The sequence below is a fragment of the Patiria miniata genome, unplaced genomic scaffold (assembly GCF_015706575.1).
Source record: "Patiria miniata isolate m_02_andy unplaced genomic scaffold, ASM1570657v1 HiC_scaffold_18, whole genome shotgun sequence".
Lineage (NCBI taxonomy): Eukaryota > Metazoa > Echinodermata > Asteroidea > Valvatida > Asterinidae > Patiria > Patiria miniata.
The window spans coordinates 7,162,050-7,187,793 of NW_024037056.1; the positions used below are offsets into that span (position 1 = coordinate 7,162,050).

General features: G+C 40.4%; 1 protein-coding gene across 1 annotated transcript; it reads left to right on the plus strand.

The window, feature by feature from the left end:
- The first annotated feature begins 22,894 nt into the window (after positions 1 to 22,894).
- Positions 22,895 to 25,366, plus strand: LOC119725065 (muscarinic acetylcholine receptor M5-like). The gene is made up of 2 exons (XM_038196428.1): positions 22,895 to 23,986; positions 25,196 to 25,366. The coding sequence occupies exons 1-2, from the start codon at positions 22,895 to 22,897 to the stop codon at positions 25,364 to 25,366; spliced, it is 1,263 nt and encodes a 420-aa protein (XP_038052356.1).
- Positions 25,367 to 25,744: the final 378 nt, after the last annotated feature.

Sequence of the window (25,744 nt, forward strand, 5' to 3'; positions counted from 1 at the left end):
TTGCACGTTTATGCTCAGCACTGCTTTTCTGAGTACATTTTCAATAAATGCTCTGTAGTCTTTAGCTATGAATGCTCACATCAGCTGATAAAGTGGAAACTTTCCCCATTTATTTTACGCGCTTAAATCTGTTTGTATTTTACACAGACCTGTGGAGCTTGGGCTTTGCTAGAATGAGTGGCAATTCTTACAGGGCCGGGGCCCATCGTCCCGAAAACGCTGAAATTTGTATTTTTTTTAAAGATTAGACATGCACTTACGCAACGGAATGAAAGGCTAGCCTTCAAACACTAGTAAAAACCTGTCCTTAATAACTTGTGCACTGATCTATCCTTCCCCCTCTGACTATACAGCAACACCGACCACTAGGCAGACTCATACCCGTCATTAAATCCAGACTCTTCAAAGACACATTGTAACCAATCGGCAATTATTACTACAATCATTTGGGCATGATTTAAAATGTCTTTAAACTACATTCATATTAATTTGTGGGTTCGAGCTCCGCCATGGCCATGCGTGTTGTGCCCTTGTGTAAGGCGCTTTACCTCAATTACTCCTCTCAACCCAGGTGTTAAATGGGTACCAGCATTATTCAGTGCTGGGAAGGTAACAGACTCGCTGTGGAGGAGGTGTGGCGATCCCCCCACAGCAGCATATGAGTCAGGCCCGAACAATTCCAATTATGACAAATTCGTTTAAATATGCTATTATATTACTCGGAGCTCAGACTGTGTTGAGCATTACAAGTGCACAGTGGTTTAAAACCATATGTGACCCAGACATCGGTACATTTAAGGATAATAAACGGTCAAAATTCATATAAAACACACGAAGCATGTTCAAAAGCCATCTCTGGGTTTAGAAAACTAGGTTGGAAATTATATAAACGTAACTCGCCAATTTTGTCAAAAATCCGGAGCAAAATTCAAAAAGAGGGCGCTACTTATGCATAGCCCCCTCTTGCGACAATTTCTGCATTCATATTTTTCCCACGTTCATACGGCTTATTACCGGCGCGGTATTGACACATTTTTTTTCTCGTTAATTTTTGTTTTACTGGATGAAATAAAGATTATACCAGGTTGCAAATTTACGGTTCTAATGTAGTGATTTTGTGGTATTATTTTACATTATGTGTTGGTTTGTGACCCAAAATACTACTTAAATAGTAATCAATTTTCACCAAGATATTTCTACCGTCCTTTAAAAACCTTTCATAATAAAATGCTGAATGTAGTAATCAGTTGTTGAGTATTAGATTGATTCAATCTTCGTGAATTGAATGGAATACCTGCTGGTACTATTTGTGACTTATTGAAGGAGAAATTAAACAGGTCATCTTCGGTGTTCACTCTTTGGACAGGAAACTTGAGGAGTACTGGATCTGCTTTTAACCATAGACGATGAAATACGTCACTTAGATTGTCCTCTTGTGTTGTTTTCCTGGATAGCTGTTCCCTGTACTTCCGAATGTTTTTTTTTGTTATTTTCAAGCGCCTCTTCGGAAAATGTTCCCAGGCCATGGCTTTTGTTCGCTGCGACCAACTCGCACTATGTGCGAGAAGCTGGTGCACTGAGCACGTAAATCTGAAGCTTGGAAACTTCTCTAGGAGCATCCTGCTTGTGTCTTTGCAAAGCGTGACAAATTCTGTAGATGACACCAGACGGAGAATTATCGACATATTCGACACGATCTGTGAAAGTTTTGCTCTGTCTTGACCTCTTTCCGGTACACATTCCATCAGGACAAAAAGGAATGGACGGCCGTCGATGTCAACAAAAATATTCTAAGAATTATTAAGATCTCTAGTTTCAATTAATCCTGAAGAAGTCTGGTTTAAATCACAATGACAGCTCCGGTCTGGAGTTGGTTGCAGAGTCCTTGAATATCGGGTTTCCCTGGGTCGGGAAAACACGTCTGGTTGGCTGAGATGGTCTTTACTTTTCCCCTGTGTTTTCCTTTGCCCGAAAAATAAATTGCAACCCGTGTCGATTGTCCAAGAAAAAAAAAATCGAAAACCACGTTTCTCTGTCATTGTTTTTGCGAAATTTTCTTAAATAACCTACCCTACAATCCATGCAATCGATAGTAAATATACGTACTTTATTGTAAATGCACGAAATACTTCGCTTTCGTCGCAAAAGTCTCCTCTCTGTATGCAAACACGACGCGATGCGGACGTACAAACTAACTGGGAAGTATTGCGCGATTTTGCTGACCATGCGTATCAACAGAGGGCGCTATTTCGCGCACGAGGCGATATTTCTTTCGAATTTCTGTCGAAAACACCGTTCCGAAATTCGTCTTGTACGGCCAAAAGGAACATTTCCGATAATTTTCCGCGATTTAATATTGACAAGGAATGTTTACTCATTCAAAATATTACCAATTTATGACATTTTACGGTGGGTACTAGAAGGTACTCTTCAAAATGTGCGATCGTAAATGTATGAAAGTATTACATTTTGTTCAATTTTAGTCGATTTTTTCAATGTTTTGTTTCAGTGTCATCCAATAATTGGTCCATACCATACTATACACCATTCGAATGGGTATGAGATGGGCAATATTAAAAGCAATATTAAAATTGAAAACGAGCCTTTATATGCTTTGGCAAACACGTTATATTTAAACAAGATATGAATCCTTTATTTCATTTAACTCACACATCAATGTACATAACAATTGTTATATCTCTAAAACAGCGCATTAAATTTGAAAATAGTTTTTTTTATACTAAAAACTTGATTTTCAGACTCCAATCGAAGGTTTTTTTTACTAAAATTAAAAAAAAAAATTGGACCCGATGTCTGGGTCTTAAACCACTGTGAAGTGTATAAACCCTCTACCCTTTCATCATTAGATTTTAAATGTTTCAGTCTTGTTACAAAATATGGTGGGGTTTTTTTAGTTTTTTTTTTTTTACAAAAGCACATTTAACGAATTCCAACCAAGCCCGAACAAGAAATCGCATTCCAACTTGACGCATTTGTTCCAGTAGATGATTTTTCTGTACACGGACTGTGTTGCAGGTAATCGAAAAAATACTCAAAAGAATCTAAAAAATACTCAAAGATTCCATATCTGTAACACAGTTTTTGTTTACTTTGTGACAAAAAAGAAATCAGTAAAAAACTTGTTAGAGCACAAACATCTTCAGTTAATAAATTACTAAATCTGGTTAAGTTAAAATACTTCTTCAGCATCAGATTTCCTCCGAATTAGGCCTAATTATCAAACTACATGTATTTTCACAAAATACTATTTCAAAAGCAAATTGAAACCAATCACCAATGTTCGTGTAAACGTATATGGTTCTTATAGGATTAGTTAGGGCATACGTGTTAATTGTTTTTGTTCAGAATGCAAATTGAATCGGTTACTATATTAGGCCATCAGCCTCGGTCCAAAATGATGGCCACCGGTATCAAATGAGGGAAATAATCGTCCTAGCGATTTTTGGCAAGTTATACACCTACAGAGCTGGAAAATATGTGATAGCATTGCAGCGGTGGCAGCTTTTTGGGTGTTATCACCTTTTGTTTTTCCAAAATGTCGATCAAAATGCTTGTTCCCACTCTATAGGGGCGGTATACCTTACGCATGCGCATTACAACCATTTATGCCCTGATTTGATACTGACCAAACACCATGCTACTGGCCTACATAGAGTTCTCCACTGGACGTGATATAACTTTCTAATGCAATGCCATCTTGAAAATCAAGGCGAGGCAAAGAACGCCAGCCGAAAATCACCCGCGCTATATCGTCCAGAGTGTAATGTGCCTAATTAACCCTTCGCAGCGTGTACAAAAAATCCAGCCATTAACCCATCAACGGCTTCCCTTTTGGAAGCAGGTACTTTCCCACGCAACGCAAGAGCCTATTAAACGCAATGCAACAAAAAGCCATGTGCCAGACAGTGTCCAGACAGTTGCGCTGGAAAGATAATTGACTGGCGGCTGTGGTATTCTGTTAAGAAGGGAGATGGCTGTGTCAATGAGACTTGGCAGGAGGCCTGGTCGAACGTTTGTTGACACGGCTCGGGTGTAGTCCTGGCTGCAAAGTTCATTGAACCAGCTGATTTGGCAAGGGTTAAATGAGGATTAGATAGGAGGTGAACGTTATTGGCCCTATTTTTTTTTTATTCAAAACATTGAAAAAACTGATGCCCAAAAGGCCATCAGGTCACTCTGCGCAGGGTACACTGCCAACTGCATGTTAGATGAAGTTACAATGCATATACCCATGATCAGTTGCTCACTGGCATATAATTCTATTTGTCTGATAATGAACGCAGCTGGTGCTCTCAAAGCTCTCAAAATTAGTTTGTAACGTTTCATCGTCACCAAAACCCGGCTGAAACTTGAAATTCAAGAAATTCTTACGCAGTGAAAGTAAGCCAAATGTAAACCTGTTTCATTTTGACGAACCTCTGTGGTGATCGTCTTCTGATTTCCTTTCACACAGTTGAGAGCCCACCCGGTGTGCTGCATGAATCGCTACGTACGTTCCAATGACGTGCCTACCAGTGTTGTAGTCGAGACCGGATAGTCCGAGACCGAGACCGAGACCGAGACCTGAAGTTGCGAGACCGAGACCGAGACCGAGACCAGCCCCTTCAAGACGGACCGAGACCGAGACCGAAAGGGTCCGAGACCGAGACCGAGACCGAGACCGAGACCGCGGATAATAAATAACAATAATCTAAATAAACAACAAGACACTAATTACAGCTGAACAGTCTGTCCTTGAGATGTTGATGTTCATGGGGATGTGAAGGAAGTGATTGAAAGTTAGGAATCACTTGTACCTGCTTAATTGTGTCATGCGAGTGCTCTTCGTGTTTGCTTCATGCCATAAAATACAACATGGCAACAGAATTTGTTATTGTCACAATCAATTTTTAAAATATGGAAACAACCTAATTTATAGAAGGGGGAAACCTTATTTGATGAACTCCATATATTTTGCCAATTTTTTTTAAATATTGTTATTTTTTTTAATAATGTTTATCTACTATAAAGTGTTAATCTGATGAAGAAACTCTAACTTAGGAGTACGACAATTTGTACTAGTTTTTGCAAAACTTGAACATGTTGAGACTTGACAAAAGTAAAAAGCTAAAGGTGGATGTTTCATCTGTTATAGGAACTCGATATCGGACCCTAAACTCCACAGCCACCCCTTGGTTTCAGCAATGACCACTAACGGATATTTAAATGCAACTTTAATTTTACATTGGACCTCCTTGTAAACCTGATTCGAAAACAATTTGGAGCAAGAAAATATTGATTTATTTTTTAAATTTTCAGTCATGGAATATAGATTTGTACATGTAGACCAAAAAATTGAGAGATGGTAGCCAGATATGGATTGGTCTGCCCCCCCCCCCTCCCTCTTTGTGATTCTCCTTCCAACCCTGCATGTTTGTGTGTCCCCTACACGTTTGTTTCTTGCTCCTCTGTCATTTACCTCTGAAGAAGGCCTGGCTAAGGCTGAAATGTAATGCCACTTTATTTTTGTTTAATGTCAATAACGTTACATATACTATAGAAGATTGATGAACCATATTTGCCTGATCTGTCTTCTGTTAATCTGCCCGCCGTCATCATCATCATTAGCCTATTTGAGAATATGGCCGACACAATAGAAGGGCGCTGTCACAAACTGAATGTGGTGGGTGAGATGCACTTTTAGGATTCATGGCTCAGTGCCCACGCCTCTCGGTGTTTTGTACCGTGCCATCGTATCGCCCGCATCGGCTACTTTGCTGGGCGATTTACTTGAATATTTTAGTGATTAACAAGTACGACATAGCCAATATATTAATGGTTTATTGTGACGGCCGTAAACAGCATATAGCGATTAATGGAACACAATTCTTCTCGACTCATGCAAATGCAATTGACATTTAGGAAGGAGACGAGGCATGTAATTAGACTCTATTTTTGTGTGACCATGGCAGTAGCTCAATTTGTGTTTATCACAGATGAATACATGGCGAGTCAAAAAGAAAGTGACCGTATGATAAAAAAAAATGGGATAAAGAACATGTTATTGAGAAGTAACTGTGAACATTCCACGTAATTTTCATACTCTATTCCCAAGTCGTGTCTATTTTAATAAAGAGATCACAAAATTCAGCAGTCCACCACTAATACCAATTTAACGGTCTACGAATTGATGAATATCCGTTAATAAATATAATAAAAAAAAACGTTTTCCCGCCTCCACGATTAAAAGAAAAATTGAAAAGGAAAATACAAAAAAACTTCACCAATATTTCTAGGGAAAAAGAGTTGAATTGTTCCCCATATTCGAAATACACAATCTGACGGTAAAAAATAATGTTTCAGTCTTGATTCATAAGATTTAAATCTCAGTTGTATTTGGAATCAATGAGGATGGCTATAAAGTGCTTGTTTCATCAGATCATCCCACAATAAAAACGAGAAATAAGAAAAGGAGCAATGGTTATTGGACTATGCCTCACTCACTAGAAAGTGAAGAGAGACATGTCCATTAGCATCACACTGCAGTCACATTTGCCCTAAACTGATTCTTTACTTAACCCTAAAAGGGCCAGGGGCGGAATCCGCCCCCCTCACTTTTTGGCTGGTCTCGACTCGAGCTTCGACAAAATGTATCTCATAAAAACGAACTTCGAGAAAATGTATCTCATGGTTATTGGACTATGCCTCACTCACTAGAAAGTGAAGAGAGACATGTCCATTAGCATCACACTGCAGTCACATTTGCCCTAAACTGATTCTTTACTTAACCCTAAAAGGGCCGGGGGCGGAATCCGCCCCCCCCCTCACTTTTTGGCTGGTCTCGGCTCGAGACCAGCCAAAATATCGAGACCAAAGGGGACCGAGACCGAGACCAAGACCGAGACCACAGCTCCCGAGACCGAGACCGAGACCGAGACCGGCAAAAAGGGGTCTCGAGACTTAATTATTTTTTTTATCTCGTGCGCACGACATAATAGGGAGGTTTCGCAAGCGAACGGATACACTTACACTTACGCTTAGCTATCCGTATCCGTTTTCTACTTACGTGTAGCGAGCGAGATATATGCGTGTCGTCTGCACGTTTAGCGGATAGTGAGTGGCGTATGACGTCATACGTGCAGACGACATGCATATCTCGCTCGCTACACGTAATTAAAAAACGGATACGGATAGCTAAACGTAAGTGTAAGCGTATCCGTTCGCTTGCGAAACCTCCCTACTATCTCGTGCGCACGACATAATATCTCGTGCGCACGACATAATTATCACGTGCGCACGACATATATCTCGTGCGCACGAGATAATTATCTCGTGCGCACGACATATATCTCATGCGCACGAGATAATTATGTCGTGCGCACGAGATATTATGTCGTGCGCACGAGATAAAAAAAAAATTGATGTCCCTTTACGGGCTCCGTACCTTCATAAAACTCCGTAACTCCGTAAAATATATCTCATAAAAACGAACTTCGACAAAATGTATCTCATAAAAACGAACTTCGAGAAAATATATCTCATAAAAACGAACTTCGAGAAAATATATCTCTCAAAAACGAACTTCGACAAAATGTATCTCATAAAAACGAAATTCGACAAAATGCATCTCATAAAAACGAACTTCGAGAAAATATATCTCATAAAAACGAACTTCGACAAAATGTATCTCGTAAAAACGAACTTTGGGAAAAATGTATCTCATAAAAACGAACTTCGAGAAAATGTATCTCATAAAAACGAACTTTGGGAAAAATGTATCTCATAAAAACGAACTTCGAGAAAATGTATCTCATAAAAACGAACTTCGACAAAATGTATCTCATAAAAACGAACTTCGACAAAATGTATCTCATAAAAACGAACTTCGAGAAAATGTATCTCATAAAAACGAACTTCGAGAAAATGTATCTCATAAAAACGAACTTCGACAAAATGTATCTCATAAAAACGAACTTCGACAAAATGTATCTCATAAAAACGAATTTCGACAAAATGTATCTCATAAAAACGAACTTTGGGAAAAATATATCTCATAAAAACGAACTTCGACAAAATGTATCTCATAAAAACGAACTTCGACAAAATGTATCTCATAAAAACGAACTTCGAGAAAATGTATCTCATAAAAACGAACTTCGAGAAAATGTATCTCATAAAAACGAACTTCGAGAAAATGTATCTCATAAAAACGAACTTCGAGAATATGTATCTCATAAAAACGAACTTCGACCAAATGTATCTCACAAAAACGAACTTTGGGAAAAATATATCTCATAAAAACGAACTTGCGGTACCCGCTGCTATGTACATCAGATTCGAACCAGCCAACCGATCCCATTAGCTCGGTGGTCGAGTGGTAAGACATCTGCACTAGAAAGCAGGAGGTCGTGGGTTCGAGTCCCACCCGAGTGATTTTTTCCAACTTTCACTCGGGAGGTAACACACTGAGTATACAGTGTTTAAACGTTGGTGAAGGGCAAAACCTAATTTGATTTATATCACCCCGACTCAAAATTCCATCTTATAATAAAATGGCAGCAGACAAGTCCAAACGCGTGGGAGGTAATTAAAGTAAGGAGGGGATACGTAACGAAACAATGGATACATAATGTTTATTGTTTGGCCAATTGTTACGTCATGGGTTTGGAAATCGAACTCTGGTCAAGACAGCAAAATAATCTCCCGCTATCTATCATGCTCTGTTGAGAGGTAATTGACGTCATCGCTTAGCGCCCTCATTTATTATTCTCCGAAATCAGCTTCCCAGCAAACCTTACTCCATCGACCCTTCATGGGTTCATTTTACTATCTCGCATATATCCTCTCGTGTACTTACGAAACCGTATCCACTAGTCGGAGACTTTGATCTGCTAAGGACTGCTATTGTTGTGTGATCGTCGAATACATAATTGTCGGTGTCAAGAACAGGCCGTTCAAGATAGGCTACACATTTCATCCGGCAAATGACACTGTTGTAAAGGGACCGTAGGCGCACTGCCGGAAACACCGGTCTTGTGGCAATGCCTTGGTCGCTGTGACGCTGGGATTCAGACCGCGGACCTTTCTCCAAGTCTTGGCATAGAACAAGACCTCCTTCACGTCCCCATCCTGAGCGACTCTACTCCAGGGTAGGTCGGCGAAGCGATACGACCGGTGATTCTCCGTCCCAACCTTTGCCACAGCGTCAGTTGTCTGTAATAATCCTTAGTAAAGACTCGTTCCAACATTTAGATCAAATTACGCAGTTGCGTCACGATGTTCCAATGTAGTATTGTTTACTCTCCAGTCAAAAAAGTGTAGTTTTAGTATGGCCTAAATTGAGCGTAATTGAATGTCAGCGCAGGCACGACACACTGTGAGGTGTAGCCAGGAATTTGGAGGGGCGGGGGCAAGTCTTACCTGCCTTTACAAACCCCAATGCAAACGCTGAACCCTTACGGCGTGGGTTCCGGGGTCCACTTAATACACTGATCCTACACACAAGGATAAACGACTGTTCCGCTCCTGTACAAAATTCACTTAGCGGACTTGCCTTAATTGGTTAGACGCGTGATCACGGGCATTCATACCCGTTGGCATGTTAATCGCGAACGTTCCAGGTGTGTCATTGTGTCGGGTTTCTGCATGACATCTTTAACAAGAATATTTATAAAACTGTGAGCAAAACTCCTTTATATATAATTGTTCCAAAATTGTTAAGAATAAATACTTCAGAATGTAACAGATGGTATTGTGCAGTGTTTGTCGTCATACATGAAGTATTTACCCGGGAAATAAATGTCAAATTTCAAGGAGCACACCATTTACCCAAATGTCGTTGTCAATTAGGCTCGGTCCCGAACCGATAAAACAAATGCGAAATGTCATGGTTCATTTTAAAGCTAAAGATATTGTGCTCGGCGTTAACATGGTTATGTAGTTATCCCTTATCAGAATTCAAAAAAAAACAGACCAAAAAGTAGACTCATGAATATTCAAAAATATAATTAGCTGGCTTCGACAGCAAGTATTCATGGTATTTACGGTGCTTAATTATAACAAGTTAAGAAAGAACAAGTGACGACTCAAAGCAGAACGAAAGTAATTTGTCATTTTATAAATAACCGCATTGCTGTAAATGATTTCAATATTTGTCAGAAACCACTTACCCTCAAATCGAAGACATTCCTTGGGAAGGTCACGTCAAAGTACCAAAAGCTTGCATTTCGATGATTTCCTGCCGCCATCTGTAACGAAATGGCCATTACTCAATGAATGTTGATCCGACTGAAAAGGTTTTTCGTTGTTGAAAAGCTAATGAACTATGCTGCCCAAATATGTATCGATATTTCGATGCACATATGTATATTCTTTTTTAAAGCAGTGAAAATGGGTGCGCTTTGATGGTTCTTTTTTTTGCGGGGGGGGGGGACACGCTGTGTAATGACTTATCTAATTTTCTCCAGGCTTTTCCTTATCTTACGAATGACTCTATGTGAAGGTGTGATTTTTATTTCAGTTTGGTCATAGCTAGGCATCGTCACATTCACAGCACCACTGATGCAGTTTATACTGTCTGATTCCCATAAAGGACGACCATCAACAAAGGATATGCAGCCTTAACCATTACAGCCTGATAAAAACAACCTATTCCTTCAGTTACCTCCGTGCATTTTCACTTAATATTCAACTTTGTATTTACAAAATACAAGCTTCTTTGTAAGACGATAACAAGGAAATACATACCTGGTGCTTCTAACTGTGGTATATATATATGTGTTCACGTCCTCTCCGCTGGTGTAAAGGTGAGTAACTGACGACGACTAGGGCTGGGCAGGCGGATGATGAATACAGTTCTTTCAAACTCTGACCTCGATCAGAGAAGAATATAATGAACTTTTTGTTGACTGATACGTTAAGCATAATAAACAGATTAACAGACCCAAGGAATCGATTTGCGAGTTAGGTACGGACAAATAGGGACTAATATACTGATTTAATAACTGGAGTTATATGATCAGTGACTGCGAGGTCGAAGATTAAATGATGAAAACAAAGACAAATCTTTTCTAGCAGACAGCGATCTGAATGGCCTCACATGTTGTTACGCGCTAGCATAAAATGGGGCATTAACAAAATATGGTCTTGGATCAAGGTTTTCTCTCACACGTGAAAGTTGATATTCATAGATATAATAATACATCTAGCAGAAAGCCGAATCTATGGGAAACTGGTTATGCTAAAGAGAAATATACAGTTAAATAAGCCCATTGCTGTTTCAGGACCGTTTGTGAACAGGGTACCTTTCCTATTTAAATGTGTAACGGTTCAAATACAGCAGTGGCCCCGACTATGATAGTTCGGGCGGTGTGAACCAAAGTTTTACATCTGGCTTGCAGCCAATCTTGGATATTTCAGAATGAGCGCCATTTTGCAGTTCAGTTTTTAAAGGGTCTCTATAGCACGGTGACAAGTGTTGACCATTCCTGGACTGGATTGTTTATTATTGGCTATAGTAGAGAGGCATAGTGACAGAATTGTGCACTTTGTGGTTAAACGTGGCATATCACGTCTTCATGCCTTGACAAGAATTTTTGAGAAATGGAGGCATTTCATATCTGACCCCTGGTGACCTTTGTGAAGGGTCAATGAAGGGGAAGAATGTAGAATCCACATGCCACTTCAGCGGTTGTGTACAAATCTATGGAGAGTCAAGAACGTTTTTAAAGTATTTTCTTAACAAAATTGGAAATGATATATTATGAAAAAAATTGATGTCAAGATGCAACATCTTTTCCCAATGAACTGTGTATACCCTAATTGCCGCTATTTATATAATCTTCCAAATGCCACTTTTCATTACCTAAGTCTAAATAGTGAAAAAGAAGTGTTTTTTTAACAATTATTCTATAGTGTGTAACGATTCAGACCCAAAGACAATTTTGTCATGACTTCTGATCTCCATTTCCCTGCTTTAAGAATATAAGAGGTACATTGGACAAGCATCACACTCTGTAAAAAGGTTAAAAATGTGGTTACTCAAGTCCATCTGGATATAACAGAGTGTAATAAGAACACAATAATGAGTACTGCTTGACATTTGTATATATATTCCATTGCATTCCAATTGGGGCATGTTGAGTCTGTCATTAATTAAAAAAGAAAAGAAGATTGAGTTCAGAGGTCACCTCGAAATTGTTTGTGCATGGGGTCTGAATTCAATACATGACTATGGAATAAATATGATACATATCGACACATGCAAAGTTCGTTGACCTCTCAAAGGTATCAGGCGTCAGATATGATGCCCTCACGTCATAAAAAGGTGGCATTCACCTGAGAAAATCTTATAAATATCTAAAGATAGGTCATGACCTCTCAAAAGGTAACCAGAGGTTAAATATGATTTGTCTTACATGTATAAATGAATATTTTCTTTTCATAGCCCAAAAAATAGACTTAGATCGTGAAAAACTTGGGGTTTAAATAGTAAACCTTACAAATGGCTATAAATAAGGTTTACGAAGGTTATTGGACTTTCAAAGGTCACTGAAGGTCAGACATGAGTTGTTCCCAAATCTGATCATTGATTGCATTGCATGAAGACCTACATGACCTGCATGAAGACTTGGGACATAGGAAAGTGAAGCTTTGAAGAATAATTGTTCAATGTTATTGACTCTCAAAGGTAACCAGAAGTCAAATATGAAATGCCTCTTATATTTAAAAAAAATGTTATTCAAGGCATGAAAAACCAACATGTATAGTTTAATTCATAATTGTATCGCAGATTGCGCAATTCTTGGTATTATTGGGGCTATGCCGCTCCACTACAAGTCTGCGTGAATGCTGTCTATAGTTAGCAATTAGTAAGTCCACTTCAGGTTGTTTGTATGCCTGGGTTTCTGTTTGTTCGTAAGTGGCTCTCTGCATCAACTGCATCACATGCCCAGACAACCCTGGTCCTGTCGTGGCTAGGCTAGATATGAAAGCAGAGTCACAACTTTTGGTGACTCGACTCGACTCAAGTCCCTAAGGGTAAATGACTGGACTCGAGTCACGGCAAGCAAATGAATCGGCTCGACTCGAGTCCTCATCAGAAGACTCGAATCGACTCAAGCGAAGGATAATTAGGCTCAAGTCTCAAAAATATAAGCAAAACTTTGCGAAAAGTGATTGCAATGACGTACAAAAAGTGCAACATTTATGTTCATGCCGCTTTGCGAATACAGTTACAGCGGTCGCTTGTAATGGCCACGTGTCACAGACTCCCATAACACATCATATCATCATTATGGAACGCACAAAATACTATCCACCGAGTAGACGGATTTTAAACACATTTTCCAATTTTTTGTTTCATCATTGGCTTTGGGCGGTTTCTTATGAAGTTCTCGGATTCAAACGCCGGCTAAATTGATGCCCTCCTTTTAAAAATTAAACAGAAACATACCGACTTTTTAAATAATCAGAAACAGTTTTGTATATTGCAATTTGATTTTGATGTCAGCGTATCAGCGAAATAAAATCAAGACCCGAAGCCAAACCAGATAGCCTTGATAAGATCGAAGTTTCACTTCTTGTTAACTGTTAGTGATACTAATGACTTTCCCTCTTGTCGTTGTTATGTGGTTTTCAAATATTCGTAACTCGAATTGACTCGAGGTAAATATTTGACTCAACCCGACTTGACTCAAATTTCTTAAATTGATGACTCGACTGGACTCAACTCACTTCTTTAAAATGACTTGACTCGACTCGAGTCACAAATATTAGTGGCTCTTTACAACTCTGATTCACACCAATTTCAGTGCTATCAGGTGCCTGGGAAAAACGGTTGAACACAGTGGTTTAGACCAAGTCTGCATGGGTTGCTTCTGATCTGTACAGTCAGGTTATAGTCAGTCCAATCATATCCAGCAGTCATTATTATTGTGCTGTTGATCATAATGTGGTAATAACACTCCAAGTATTGTTCCAAGTGGTTTGAAACATTCTTCCCAGAGAAACCTGCCTTCCATTGGGGTAACAATGTGTAGATTCCTTGGTATCAAATTTGTGGGGTGTGCCACCACAATATCCAAGATGGCTGCCATCCATGGGGAGTACTCCGTCAACAATGATTTACTCGGGTTCCTAGGTATCAAAAATATGACGTTTGCCACCAAAATGGACTTCGTATCACATTCAGGTGCAACGTTATTATTTGAATGAAACCCTAGATGGCGGCTATTTTGAAATATCCAAGATGCTGCTTTCCATTGGGAGTACCCTGTCAACACTGATTTACGTGGGTTCCTTTGTATCAAAAACATGGGATTTGCCACCAAAATTAACTTCATATGACAATCAGGTCCGAAGTTATGATACAAATTAGGTACTAATAAATAGCGGCCAATTTGAAATATCCAAGATGGCTGCCATCCATTGGGAGTACCCCATCAACAATGATTTACGTGGGTTCCTTTGCATCAAAAACATGGGTTTGCCACTAAAATGGACTTCATATGACAATCAGGTCCGAAGTTATTATACAAATTAGGTACTAAATGGCGGCCATTTTGAAATATCCAAGATGGCTGCCATCCATTGGGAGTACCTCATCAACAATGATGTACCTGGGTTCCTTTGCATCAAAAACATGGGGTTTGCCACCAAAATGGACTTCATATGACAATCAGGTCTGAAGTTATGATACAAATTAGGTACTAAATGGCGGCCATTTTGAAATATCCAAGATGGCTGCCATCCATTTGGAGTATCCCATCAACAATGATTTATGTGGGTTCCTTGGTATTAAAAACATAGGGTTTGCCACCAAAATGGACTTCATATGACAATCAGGTCCGAAGTTATGATACACATAAGGTTCGAAATGGCGGCCATTTTGAAATCCAAGATGGCCGCCACATGGTAGATGGAAAAAAATGTTACCAATGGATTTCTAGTCCAGCGGATATGTGACAAAATATCGATGAATTGTGCACTTTTGCATAAAAGCGTGAAACTTGGCACAGATGTTTATATTCATGCGAGAAAATGTTTTAGATGTGGAGCCATCGCAAATTTACCCTTTTTGGGGGCGTGGCATTAATTTAAAAAAAGGGGGCGGGACTTGTCGTGCCCGCAGTGAAAATGGTTTTTCCCACTTGTTACAAAAGTAGGAAACTTCACAAAGACATAATTATATAGACTATTAGTGTTTCCCAGATTCGGAGCCACCACAAAGTACCTTTTTGGGGGCGTGGCAGCCATTAAAAGAAAAGGGGGGGGGTTAATTATTATGCCCACTTTGGAAAACATTGTGCCCATATTTCATGAACGAATAAAACGTCCCACAGACGTTTACATTCATGAGAAAAAAAATTCCAGATGTGCAGCCATCTCGAACACACCCTTTTAGGGGCGTGGCAACCATATAAGAAAAAAAAGGGGGCGGGGTTTTCATTATGCCCACCCTGGAAATATTGTTCCCACACTCATAGAGAAATGGAACTTTCCAGAAACATTGACATTCATAAGAAAAAAAATTCAGATGTGGAGCCATCTCGAACACACCCTTTTAGGGGCGTGGCAACCATATAAGAAAAAAAGGGGGCGGGGTTTTCATTATGCCCACCCTGGAAATATTGTTCCCACACTCATAGAGAAATGGAACTTTCCAGAAACATTGACATTCATGAGAAAAACAATTCCAGATGTGGAGCCATTGTGAACACACCCTTTTATGGGCGTGGCAGCCATATTGAAAAAAGGGGGGTTCTCATTATGCCCAACATGGAAAAAAATGTGCCCACATCTCATAAACGAATGAAGCTAATTCCCACAGACATTAATATTCACGAGAAAAAAAAAGTCACACGTGAAGCCATCGTAAATGCACCGTTTTAGGGGCGTGGCAGCCATAGTAAAATGGGGGGGAGGGGGTTAGTCATGATGCCCCTATAAAAGAAAGTCATGCCTACCTATCATTAATGGATTAAACTCCACACGGACAATATATTCATGAAAATCTTTCCTTTTTTTTGTAATTTGAAGCCATCACAAACTTATCCTTTTAGATGCATGGCATCTATTTTTTTTTAAATGGGGGGGGGGGGTGCTACTAATACTTTTTTCACCATCGAACTTTCATAAATGACTAAACTTCACACCAACTTGGTGCAAGATAATAAATTCACATGTAGAGCCACAGCAAACTCATCCTTTCAGAGGTGTGAGGGGCCTACTCACTGTGCCCACAATTGCAATTTTTATATTTTGTTGTTGATTTCTTATAATGTTGACTGACCCATAACCTATATTATTTGGTAATACAATGACTTACACCAAAGAGCATGGGTAAGTACCGGTAGGCTAACCCGTGTTGTAGGGTTCAATGTGTGTACTTGCACCTATATTATCATGCACATCTAAATTCCAGAGTGATTTCATAATTACAAATACACAGCACACAATGGCAGCCCTAAACTCTAACATTTAACATTTACGGGCCATGGAAATCCTTTTTTTATGGGGGGGGGGAGTGTAAAATCCCCCTACCCCCTACCCATTGCGCCGCATTGACAGCAGATTGGGTAACAACACGATGTACTCGCCTCACAAAGTGGTGGCCCACGTCCACTATGACTTCACATTCAATGAATCTGTGTACCCCCACCACACAACCCCTTTTGGTCTGTCAGAAAAAAAGGCAGGGGAAACAATGTATTTGGAGAAGTAACACTAGTCATTCCAGGACTAACTGAGGCACCCCAGTTTATACCCCAATTCAGATATTGCTGCAGTTGAAAGGTTAACAGTAACTGGGTTAATATAGATGAGGCAAGAATGCATAGTGAAAGAAAACAAAGGGTTTGCCAACAGTAACTTCCAACTATAAAGGCGGCCCTACTCCAACACATTAAACAGCTATATGGGGTGGATTTTATTATATGAAACGCGGTCAAAATTTTCCACGTTGTGCATATTGAGTACCCCCCCCCATTTTAAAAATGGACGCGGCGCCTCTAAAAGGGTAGGTTTGTGATGTGATGGCTTCACATTAAAAAAAAAGAAGATTTTTATGAATATATTGTCCTAGTGGAATTAAATCCATTTATGAAAGGTAGGCACAACTCTCTTTTATAGGGGCATCATCACTACCCCCCCATTTCATTATGGCTGCCACGCCCCTAAAAGAGTGTGTTTACGATGGCTCCATGTGTGATTTTTTTCTCGTGAGTATTAATGTCTGTGGGAATTAGCTTCATTCGTTTACGAGATGTTGGCACATTTTTCCCATGTTGGGCATAATGAGAACCCCGCCCCCTTTTTTTCAATATGGCTGCCACGCCCCTAAAAGGGTGTGTTCGCGATGGCTTCACATCTGAAATTGTTTTTCTCATGAATGTCAATGTTTATGGAAAGTTCCATTTCTCTCTGAGTGTCGGAACAATATTTCCAGGGTGGGAATAATGAAAACCCCGCCCCCCTTTTTTCTGATATGGTTGCCACGCCCCTAAAAGGGTGTGTTCGAGATGGCTCCACATCTGGAATTTTTTTTCTCATGAATGTCAATGTTTGTGGAAAGTTCCATTTCTCTATGAGTGTGGGAACAATATTTCCAGGGTGGGCATAATGAAAACCCCGCCCCCTTTTTTTCTTATATGGTTGCCACGCCCCTAAAAGGGTGTGTTCGAGATGGCTCCACATCTGGAATTTTTTTTCTCATGAATATAAACGTCTGTGGGACGTTTTATTCGTTCATGAAATATGGGCACAATGTTTTCCAAAGTGGGCATAATAATTAAACCCCCCCTTTTCTTTTAATGGCTGCCACGCCCCCAAAAAGGTACTTTTGTGGCGGCTCCGAATCTGGAAAACACTAATAATCTATATTATTATGTCTTTGTGAAGTTTCCTGCTTTTGTAACAAGTGGGAAAAACCACTTTCACTGCGGGCATGATAAGTCCCGCCCCCCTTTTTTTTAAATGGATGCCACGCCCCTAAAAGGGTAAATTTGCGATGGCTCCACATCTAAAACATTTTCTCGCATGAATATAAACATCTGTGCCAAGTTTCACGCTTTTATGCAAAAGTGCACAATTTTTTCACATATCCGCTGGACTATTCTGGCTTAGGAAGGTAAACTCTATCCAAATATGACAAAAATTCCTTCTTTAGCAAAAAAAAATGCAAAAGTACATAACAGCCTATACTATAGCGGTACTTTCCTCGTCCTCCACCGCTGTGACCCGGTTTCGAATCCCGCCTGTTCAATATGTGGATTGGGTTTTCAGTCCCCACCTGATAATTCCGTGGGTTTTCCTCAGAATATTTATCTGGGCTTTTCCGCCCACCTCTAAAACTGTACTTTTTCTCATTGTCTTCTCTCTACATGTTTCTTCAGGATTTCGAGCTAGGACACTTTTAAGAAATCTTTCGGTTTTTTTACCAGAACGAAAAAAATGCCGTTATGAAATGCGAGTGAACCGTGACTGTTGAGGGAGCGAGCTAACATGGGGAAGGGTTCTGTCCTCAAGGATACAAACAAGAATAATAACGACCTGGCCAGCTCCTGGTTAGACGCGCGATAACGGCCCGTACAGGTGGCAATTACCATGGATACTTGTCAACAAAGACCCAAACAGCCTAACCGCTTCACTGCACTCGGCGGCCATCACATTTGCAGGGTTTTGTGCCCGATCTTTTGTCGAAGTCTATCAAACCAGCTAATTATATTTTTTTAATATTCATGATCTACGTTTTGGGCCTTGTGAATTCTGATAAGTGAACACAATGTCGTTATCTTTAAATGAACTCTGATATGTCGCATTTGTTTTATCGGTTCGGGACCAAATCTCTCTAAACTTTTAATGAAACTCTAAATAATAACACAATTTGTATAGGATCCGTGTATCACTCCTCGGAAGCGAACACTGGTCACGTTTCTTCTCCTTCGGAGGCCACGTGAGTGTACATTGATCACGCACTTCGATTTGTCTATCTTACAAAACCTGCAATGGGTTCTTAAGGTCTGGAAGTTATGCTTGATCAGTTGACCAAAAAACAAAATTCGTTTGAATGTTCTTTCTCTGGTCGAGGTCAGTCACACGTCAGTCACATCACCTTTACACTAGCGGACAGGACGTGAACGCTCAGGCGCGGATGGGGGGGGGGGAGTTCAAGGAAATTCCCAAAATATTTGGAACGAAAAGAAATGGACAGAAAACATTGTGACTTTTTTGGGGGGAGGGGGGGCAGGGATTTTCTCGAACTTATTCAAGTTTCACAAGTTGGCCGACCATTCGCCTAATTTAAGCCCAGTTTACGGACAGCCAGCTTATTTCCCCCGTTTTTGTTTGCTGATCTAAATTATGATAATATTATCATTGTTCACATGATTTTCCATAGGCAACTTGGTGAATTTGAAGCTCATCAGTACCGAAGTTTGGCAAGACTACTTGATTATATCTGGAGACAAGGTAAATGCACTCATTTTTTTTGGATATAGGGCCTAACAGTAGACATTTCGGATCGTTACTATGTCCTCATTATTATTCAGACACTTATAATGCTTACGGAATGTTATTTAAGTAAGAGTGTGTAAGTAGAATCACCAAAATAAACATTTCAAAAAAATGGAAATAAATATAGTACACGGCAAGGATTAATTTATGCAAGTTAGGTATATTTGGGTCAAAATTAAGGGTGGCATCCAACTACATTTACTTCTTAATCCTTTGACTGCTCTATCGGATCTAGCTAAGACCAAAGTGAAATGATAATTTCACCTTCCATAAGTGTCATTCGTAAGATAAGAAGCTGTTTGCAGAAGATGAGTTTAGTCATTGTAGATGTGAACCAGTTGAGCAATAATTTTGATAAAAGGTCAGTTGTTTTGTTATGGGCGGTAGAATCATGGTACTGATTAACGCTTTTATTTCTTGTTTCATGTAAATTAATATTGGAAGAGCGACATCATATGCTTTGGCACCTATCCGACAGTTTCATTTGGAGAAAACTTTCGGATAAAGATTTAAAATTTAACCAGCGTTTTATATTAATTCAGATACTTGTCTGTTAGGCCAAAAAAGGTCTCCGGTTTCTGGTATGGAGCTTGCCCAAAAAGTGGTGCGGCGAGGCGGCTTTTTTTTTTACCTTTTTTTTTTTTGCTTCAAATGTCGGCTGATGACTGCAAATGGTGCCCGACTAAACTTAGTGCAAATATATGGGAGTCCAGAGAGGCTACATAAAGCTTATTCTCGATCATAACCCCATCTAAAAACACGTAAAAATTGTGCAGCAGCAGGATTCCAGTCCAACCAATGAGTTTGGCGGTTTTGAGACATCATCTTTTATTGAAAAAAAAACTTTTTCATTTTGCCGACGCGCATGGCTACGGCGACGCGCGCGCATACCAGAAACCGGAGCCTTTTCTTTTTTTGCCTTTTAACAATTTTTTTTTTTTCGAGTTGCTTTTGGACACAGAAGTGTGGTGTTATGAAAAATTTAAGTTTTCACTAACATTGGTGATTGGTTTTCTTTGGAATGCAATTTTGAATAATTTTAGCCCAGCCCTGTTATTTTTTTAAGTTAAAATATTGAGGCTTGATTTTCCTCACTGCAAATCCCTGAAATGAAGTGACTAACCTACAAAATTATAAGAGGCCAACAAAATAAACATCTGTTGATTTGGCAATACGTTTTTCAAATGGACATGGACACATAATTAAACATTGTGCATTTGAAAGTTTCCTCATGCTTTGCCCTGTTGGAAACATCGTTTTAGTTCCTAATATGCAAGTCGTACGCCACCAATCCACAGTTATTAAAATTGATCAGTCACCAAATCTCTAGAGGGATATATTTCGGTGCCTCGCGTTACAGTTTGTCACCCGATTTAAAATATAGTAAGAAACTTAAAGTAAGAATTCAAATAAATCTTTTGGAACAACGTAAGAACCTTTCTGTGTGTCTTAAAAGCAAAAACTCACAGTAAAACTTGCATTATTAGGCCTTTTCACACTAGAGCCTCTCAACATAGGGTTGAACTTAACCCTGGGAGAACCCAGTGCTGTCCGGGATTGAGTTTTGGATTGTTCAACCTCGCATTCAACCCCGCGTCATTTCACACTTGTTTCGTGCAAACCATGCATGTTTCGCTCAGTTACTACCGTTTGGAAGCCCGGGATGAGATTTTCAACCCGGGTTGAAAATCTCAACTCTGGTCTGGAGCAGGGTTGAGTTCAACCTGGGGCGAAATCAATCCTGGGGATGAAGCGGGGCTGGCTCAGGGTTGAAATTTTCAAGTGTGAAACGCGCCATGTTTTCAACCCTGCGTCAACCCCGTGTCAACCCCGAGATTTGTCCAGTGTGAAAAGGCCTTTTGGTATGTAAATGACCACCTTAAATCAGATATCCATACCCTCTCGACTGTCCAGTTTCCCTATACGATACTCGGTTACTCAGAGGGTAAATAGGTTTGTCCTCTCGTTCCTGCAAAAATCCACAACCCAAATCGGAAGCTATCTCAAATAACAGTCGCACGCTGATGGACCCTTTTGTTTTCCAGAGCATGGTTCTCCCTACCCAACACTTTATTTGTGTAAGCCTGATACATTATCTAGCCGTGCTACTTAACAAGTTGGCTGTTTAATCAAATCAAATCACGTGGTGTTTATAATAGTTAGCGAAACACGACAAAAATGACTACCAAATCTAATGAATGCGCTGGTAATGGGTAATAATTTTGTCGAGTTTCATCCATTTACGTTTTATGCAACGTAACGCTCTCAGGCCATTCACCCATTTTATTAGATTTCCTGGAGAAATCTACAATTTAATCAGCAGTCATTCAACTCAAGCTTGTTTTGTTTATAAACGGGCTGCGTGGACTATTCCAAGAGCACCATTGGGAATCACTAATACACATGATAAAGACAACGACCTAAAGTGGTCCGTCTCTCCCAATTTTTCTTGTTTCACGCGCAATTGCGACTGTCATTTCAAATTTGATAGCAGTTACAAAAAAGTCACTCTATAAAAAGACACTTCGGTATACAAGAATCGGTCAGTGCGGGCAGGCTTTTGGTTGATGGGAATCTATGCATTAGAGCGCACTGCATGCTAGTCGTGTTCAAAACGTTCGGACGGACCGCACGTTGCGTCGACGAACACTACCGCCTTTGCGAGAAAATAAGAGAACTTTCAACTAGGAGGAGAGGTTTATCCGGTTTTCCCACGGGAAAACATTTGTACACTCAATCGCCAATTCTCAAGATTTCCTCCTAACGTACCTTATAGGCAGACATAAACGTTGGTCGGTGTCGCGTGTCCTTCCTCATCACAGCTACATGTAATAACGTAACTTGTACTGCGACTACGAAGTGGGCAAAGCTCCGGACTACGTTGCTCTTGATAACTAATTCCAATGCAATGTTGACTCTAAACAGCTTCGACTCAGAAAAGGCACACATAACTCAGCATTTTCATAAAGGGGCCCGTAGTGTCCCCATAAACTTCACTGTATCACCTTGTCATTCGGGAGCATCCTCATTGTGTACGTGTGATTTTCCGTGCGATTGACGCGACTATCGGGCATCAAGATTAGTTTCTGACGATCCGAGGGCAGATAATTCGGTATCATGGAGACCACTACAAGCTGGCTGCTGATCGAACGAACGGACTCCAGCAATGTCTCCCATCAGGACAGTCAGTCTTTTTGGTCCAATGCCAGCAGCTTGCAATCAATCAGTACATTATTACAATCCAGTGATGAATTTAATTCCACAATACCAAGTAAAATCAATGAAAGCTTATACACGAACGGCTTCTGGTCCGATCCATTTTATACCACTGAGCCGACTTCTCTCTCAGAGGTATCCGGAAAACCCCGCAATGTTTTTCGTTATGGTTAGTTTACGCTCAATTGTCGTACTCGTCACAATTCTGGCAAATGTTTTAGTCCTTTACGCGTACGCCACGACGAAGAAGCTCCGTACGTATACCAACTATTACATCGTGAATTTAGCAATTGCAGACTTGGTCAGTGGCGGGTTTTTGCCGATCCGAGGCGTCTACAGGGAGTTTTCCAACGAATGGCCCTTCAGCGAGGCCTTCTGCGCTTGCTTCACGTGCGTCGATCACATCTTCCTGCATGCGACTTTCCTGATGACTCTGACGATCTGCTACGATCGATTCCGAGCGACCAACATGCCGCTGAAACATTTATCGGAGAAAACGCTGCGCCACGCGTGTATGCTGATATTACTGGCTTATATTGTACCAGTCTTTCTATGGACTACAATCATCATAATTCTACCGTACTCCGGAGTGATTTCACGGGTGCAACCTCCCCAATGTTACGGTCCATACGCGTTCTATCCCGCCTTGCTCATATTCACCATATTGGTTCTATCCTGGGTACCTATGATATCGACCGTCATCTTGTACGCTTTCGTATATTGCACCGTCATCCGGAAAGGTATGGATAAAAGTAGAGTGACTGGCAAAAATGCAGTCTCTGAAAATAAGTCAAAGGGAGTAGCATCGGAGGCGAAGTCCCGGGATCCTCGGTCGAAGAGCTATCGCATGGATACCGAACGGGCTGCAGGGATGAAACATCCGGCAGAGCAGATCCGCTCGGAGGGTCGTGTGCACAGCATCTCTGCCGGACTATCGCAAGGACTTGCTAACCCAGCCTACGAAGAGACCGAGGAGGACGTTCATCGCGCCAGTGATCAGCCTAGTCTCACCGGGCAAGTTCTGACAGAAACCACGCTCTCGACCGGTCCTCCCCGCCGTGGCAGCACCGGTGCACCGGCGCGTTTTGCAGGGCGGGCGTCTAGACGCGAGAGTCGCCTGGCTAGCCTACGCGCTACTCGCACACTCACCTACATCCTCACGACCATGATTGTATCCGCCTTACCCTGGTCTGTCTTTGCTCTGTGGGCAGCTATCGATCCGCTTGGCCTTCCACTGCGGTATAACACAGTCTTCAATGTAAGTGTAATATTTCTAACAATTTATATATTTTCGAAATTCGTTTTCCAACATTGCTTCTAATTTTGTCAATATAAACCCACGTTAGATTCATAAGTAAAATTACAACAGACAGTTCTATAGTACATTTTTTGCAAATCAAATTGCAAAGATGAGGGAACATTTTACTCTTTTGCCCCAAATTAATGCTTATTTCATATTTAAATATTAAACTGACAACTTTTACTTGCTCTGACTATTTTTTTTGTGTGTGATTGAAATCGAAAAAGTTTACACACAAGTGTCACACAAGAGAGTCCTTGGTCCTATTTGATTCGGATACGTTTCGGGGTAACTATGACACTGTTCCAGGTTCAATAAAACGATACTTCTCTGGAATATTTTAATTAAGCCAGAACACCCAGAAACATTTTGCAAGATGTGATTTTGCCCAGGAAAGTGTCATTTTGACCCAAACGGTTTCAGTGCGCCACCAAGAAGTTGCAAGGGAGAGTTTATTATTTTTTTTGCAGTGCATTGTGGGAGACGTTGAACAAATTCACCAGTACGAGAGACTGAAAATTGTCAGTTTGTCTGTTCAGTATATTTCGTAAGCGAATGATTCGAATATCTTTTTTCTGTTTTAGAATATTTTAATCAAGATGGTGGGCTTTTTTTTGTGAGGCGGCAGAATTCTGTGCCCGATCTATCAAAAGTTTCCTCAAGTTGTCTACTGACATTCGTTCAAATTGTGGCAAGTCGGCCTTGTTTTTGTCGACCGTAAAGTTGAAACAACTGACTCTCCGTGGAATACTGCTGGTGGCGCACAGCATTGGGAATCACCCGTATTCTGGGACTTTTTAAAGTGTAGGCCGAGCACACCTTTTTCTTTAGATTTGACATGAAAAAGAGCCATTCGTCGCTTATCTTTCCTGTATCTTTCAGTGGCACTGCAAATTGGACCCTTTAAATGCACAAGTGCCTTGTATTCTCTAAAAACGTCCAAGTCAGCTGGAACCGGCTTCTAATTGGCCTGGCTTTTTCCGGGTTAAGAAAACACCTTCCAGGAAAAAAATGCCTCCTTTGACCTGGAAATATATCATTTTTGACCCCGTGAAGGGTTAAGCCGAATAGAACACGAATTCCGGGCCAATCTGACTGATTTTTTTTTTTTTTTGAGTAGCGTCCAATAATCCCAACAGTTGTTTCTTTTCTTTTTTTTACCTCCAGTATCTGGGTTGGATGTCTCACTTCAGCAGCACCGTGAATCCGTTCTGCTACGCCGTCGGCAACCCTCTGTTCAAGGCGGCCTTTCTTCAGATTCTCTGCTGTCGTCCAAACACAGCGCCGCGGAACGCCGAGAGATCTTCCGACCGACACAGCCGTACTTCTCGAGATTAGAGTCGGGTTTTTGTTTTTGTGGATGGACCGACCAAACAAATGAGCCATATGTCATTAAAGCTTCTCATAAATGCATGTATTAGGCTTTAGAGCAAATCTTGTTCAATTTAAATCATGCACTGTACATATTATCCCATAGTACGTCTGTATTATTTAAAATATTACGAGTGATGTGACATAAGTGAGCGAAATAAGCTAGTAATAGTGCACATGAAAAGTGAATCATGTTATTGAGTTACAAACGCGAGATAATCGAGTACGAGACTATTTTATTGGACGTTGTTCAGTTCAGTTGTGAATTATTTATGTAAAGAATAGGCAAACATAATGATGAAATTAAGATATTCAGTTCTGCCATGTATTAATAATATCAGCTGG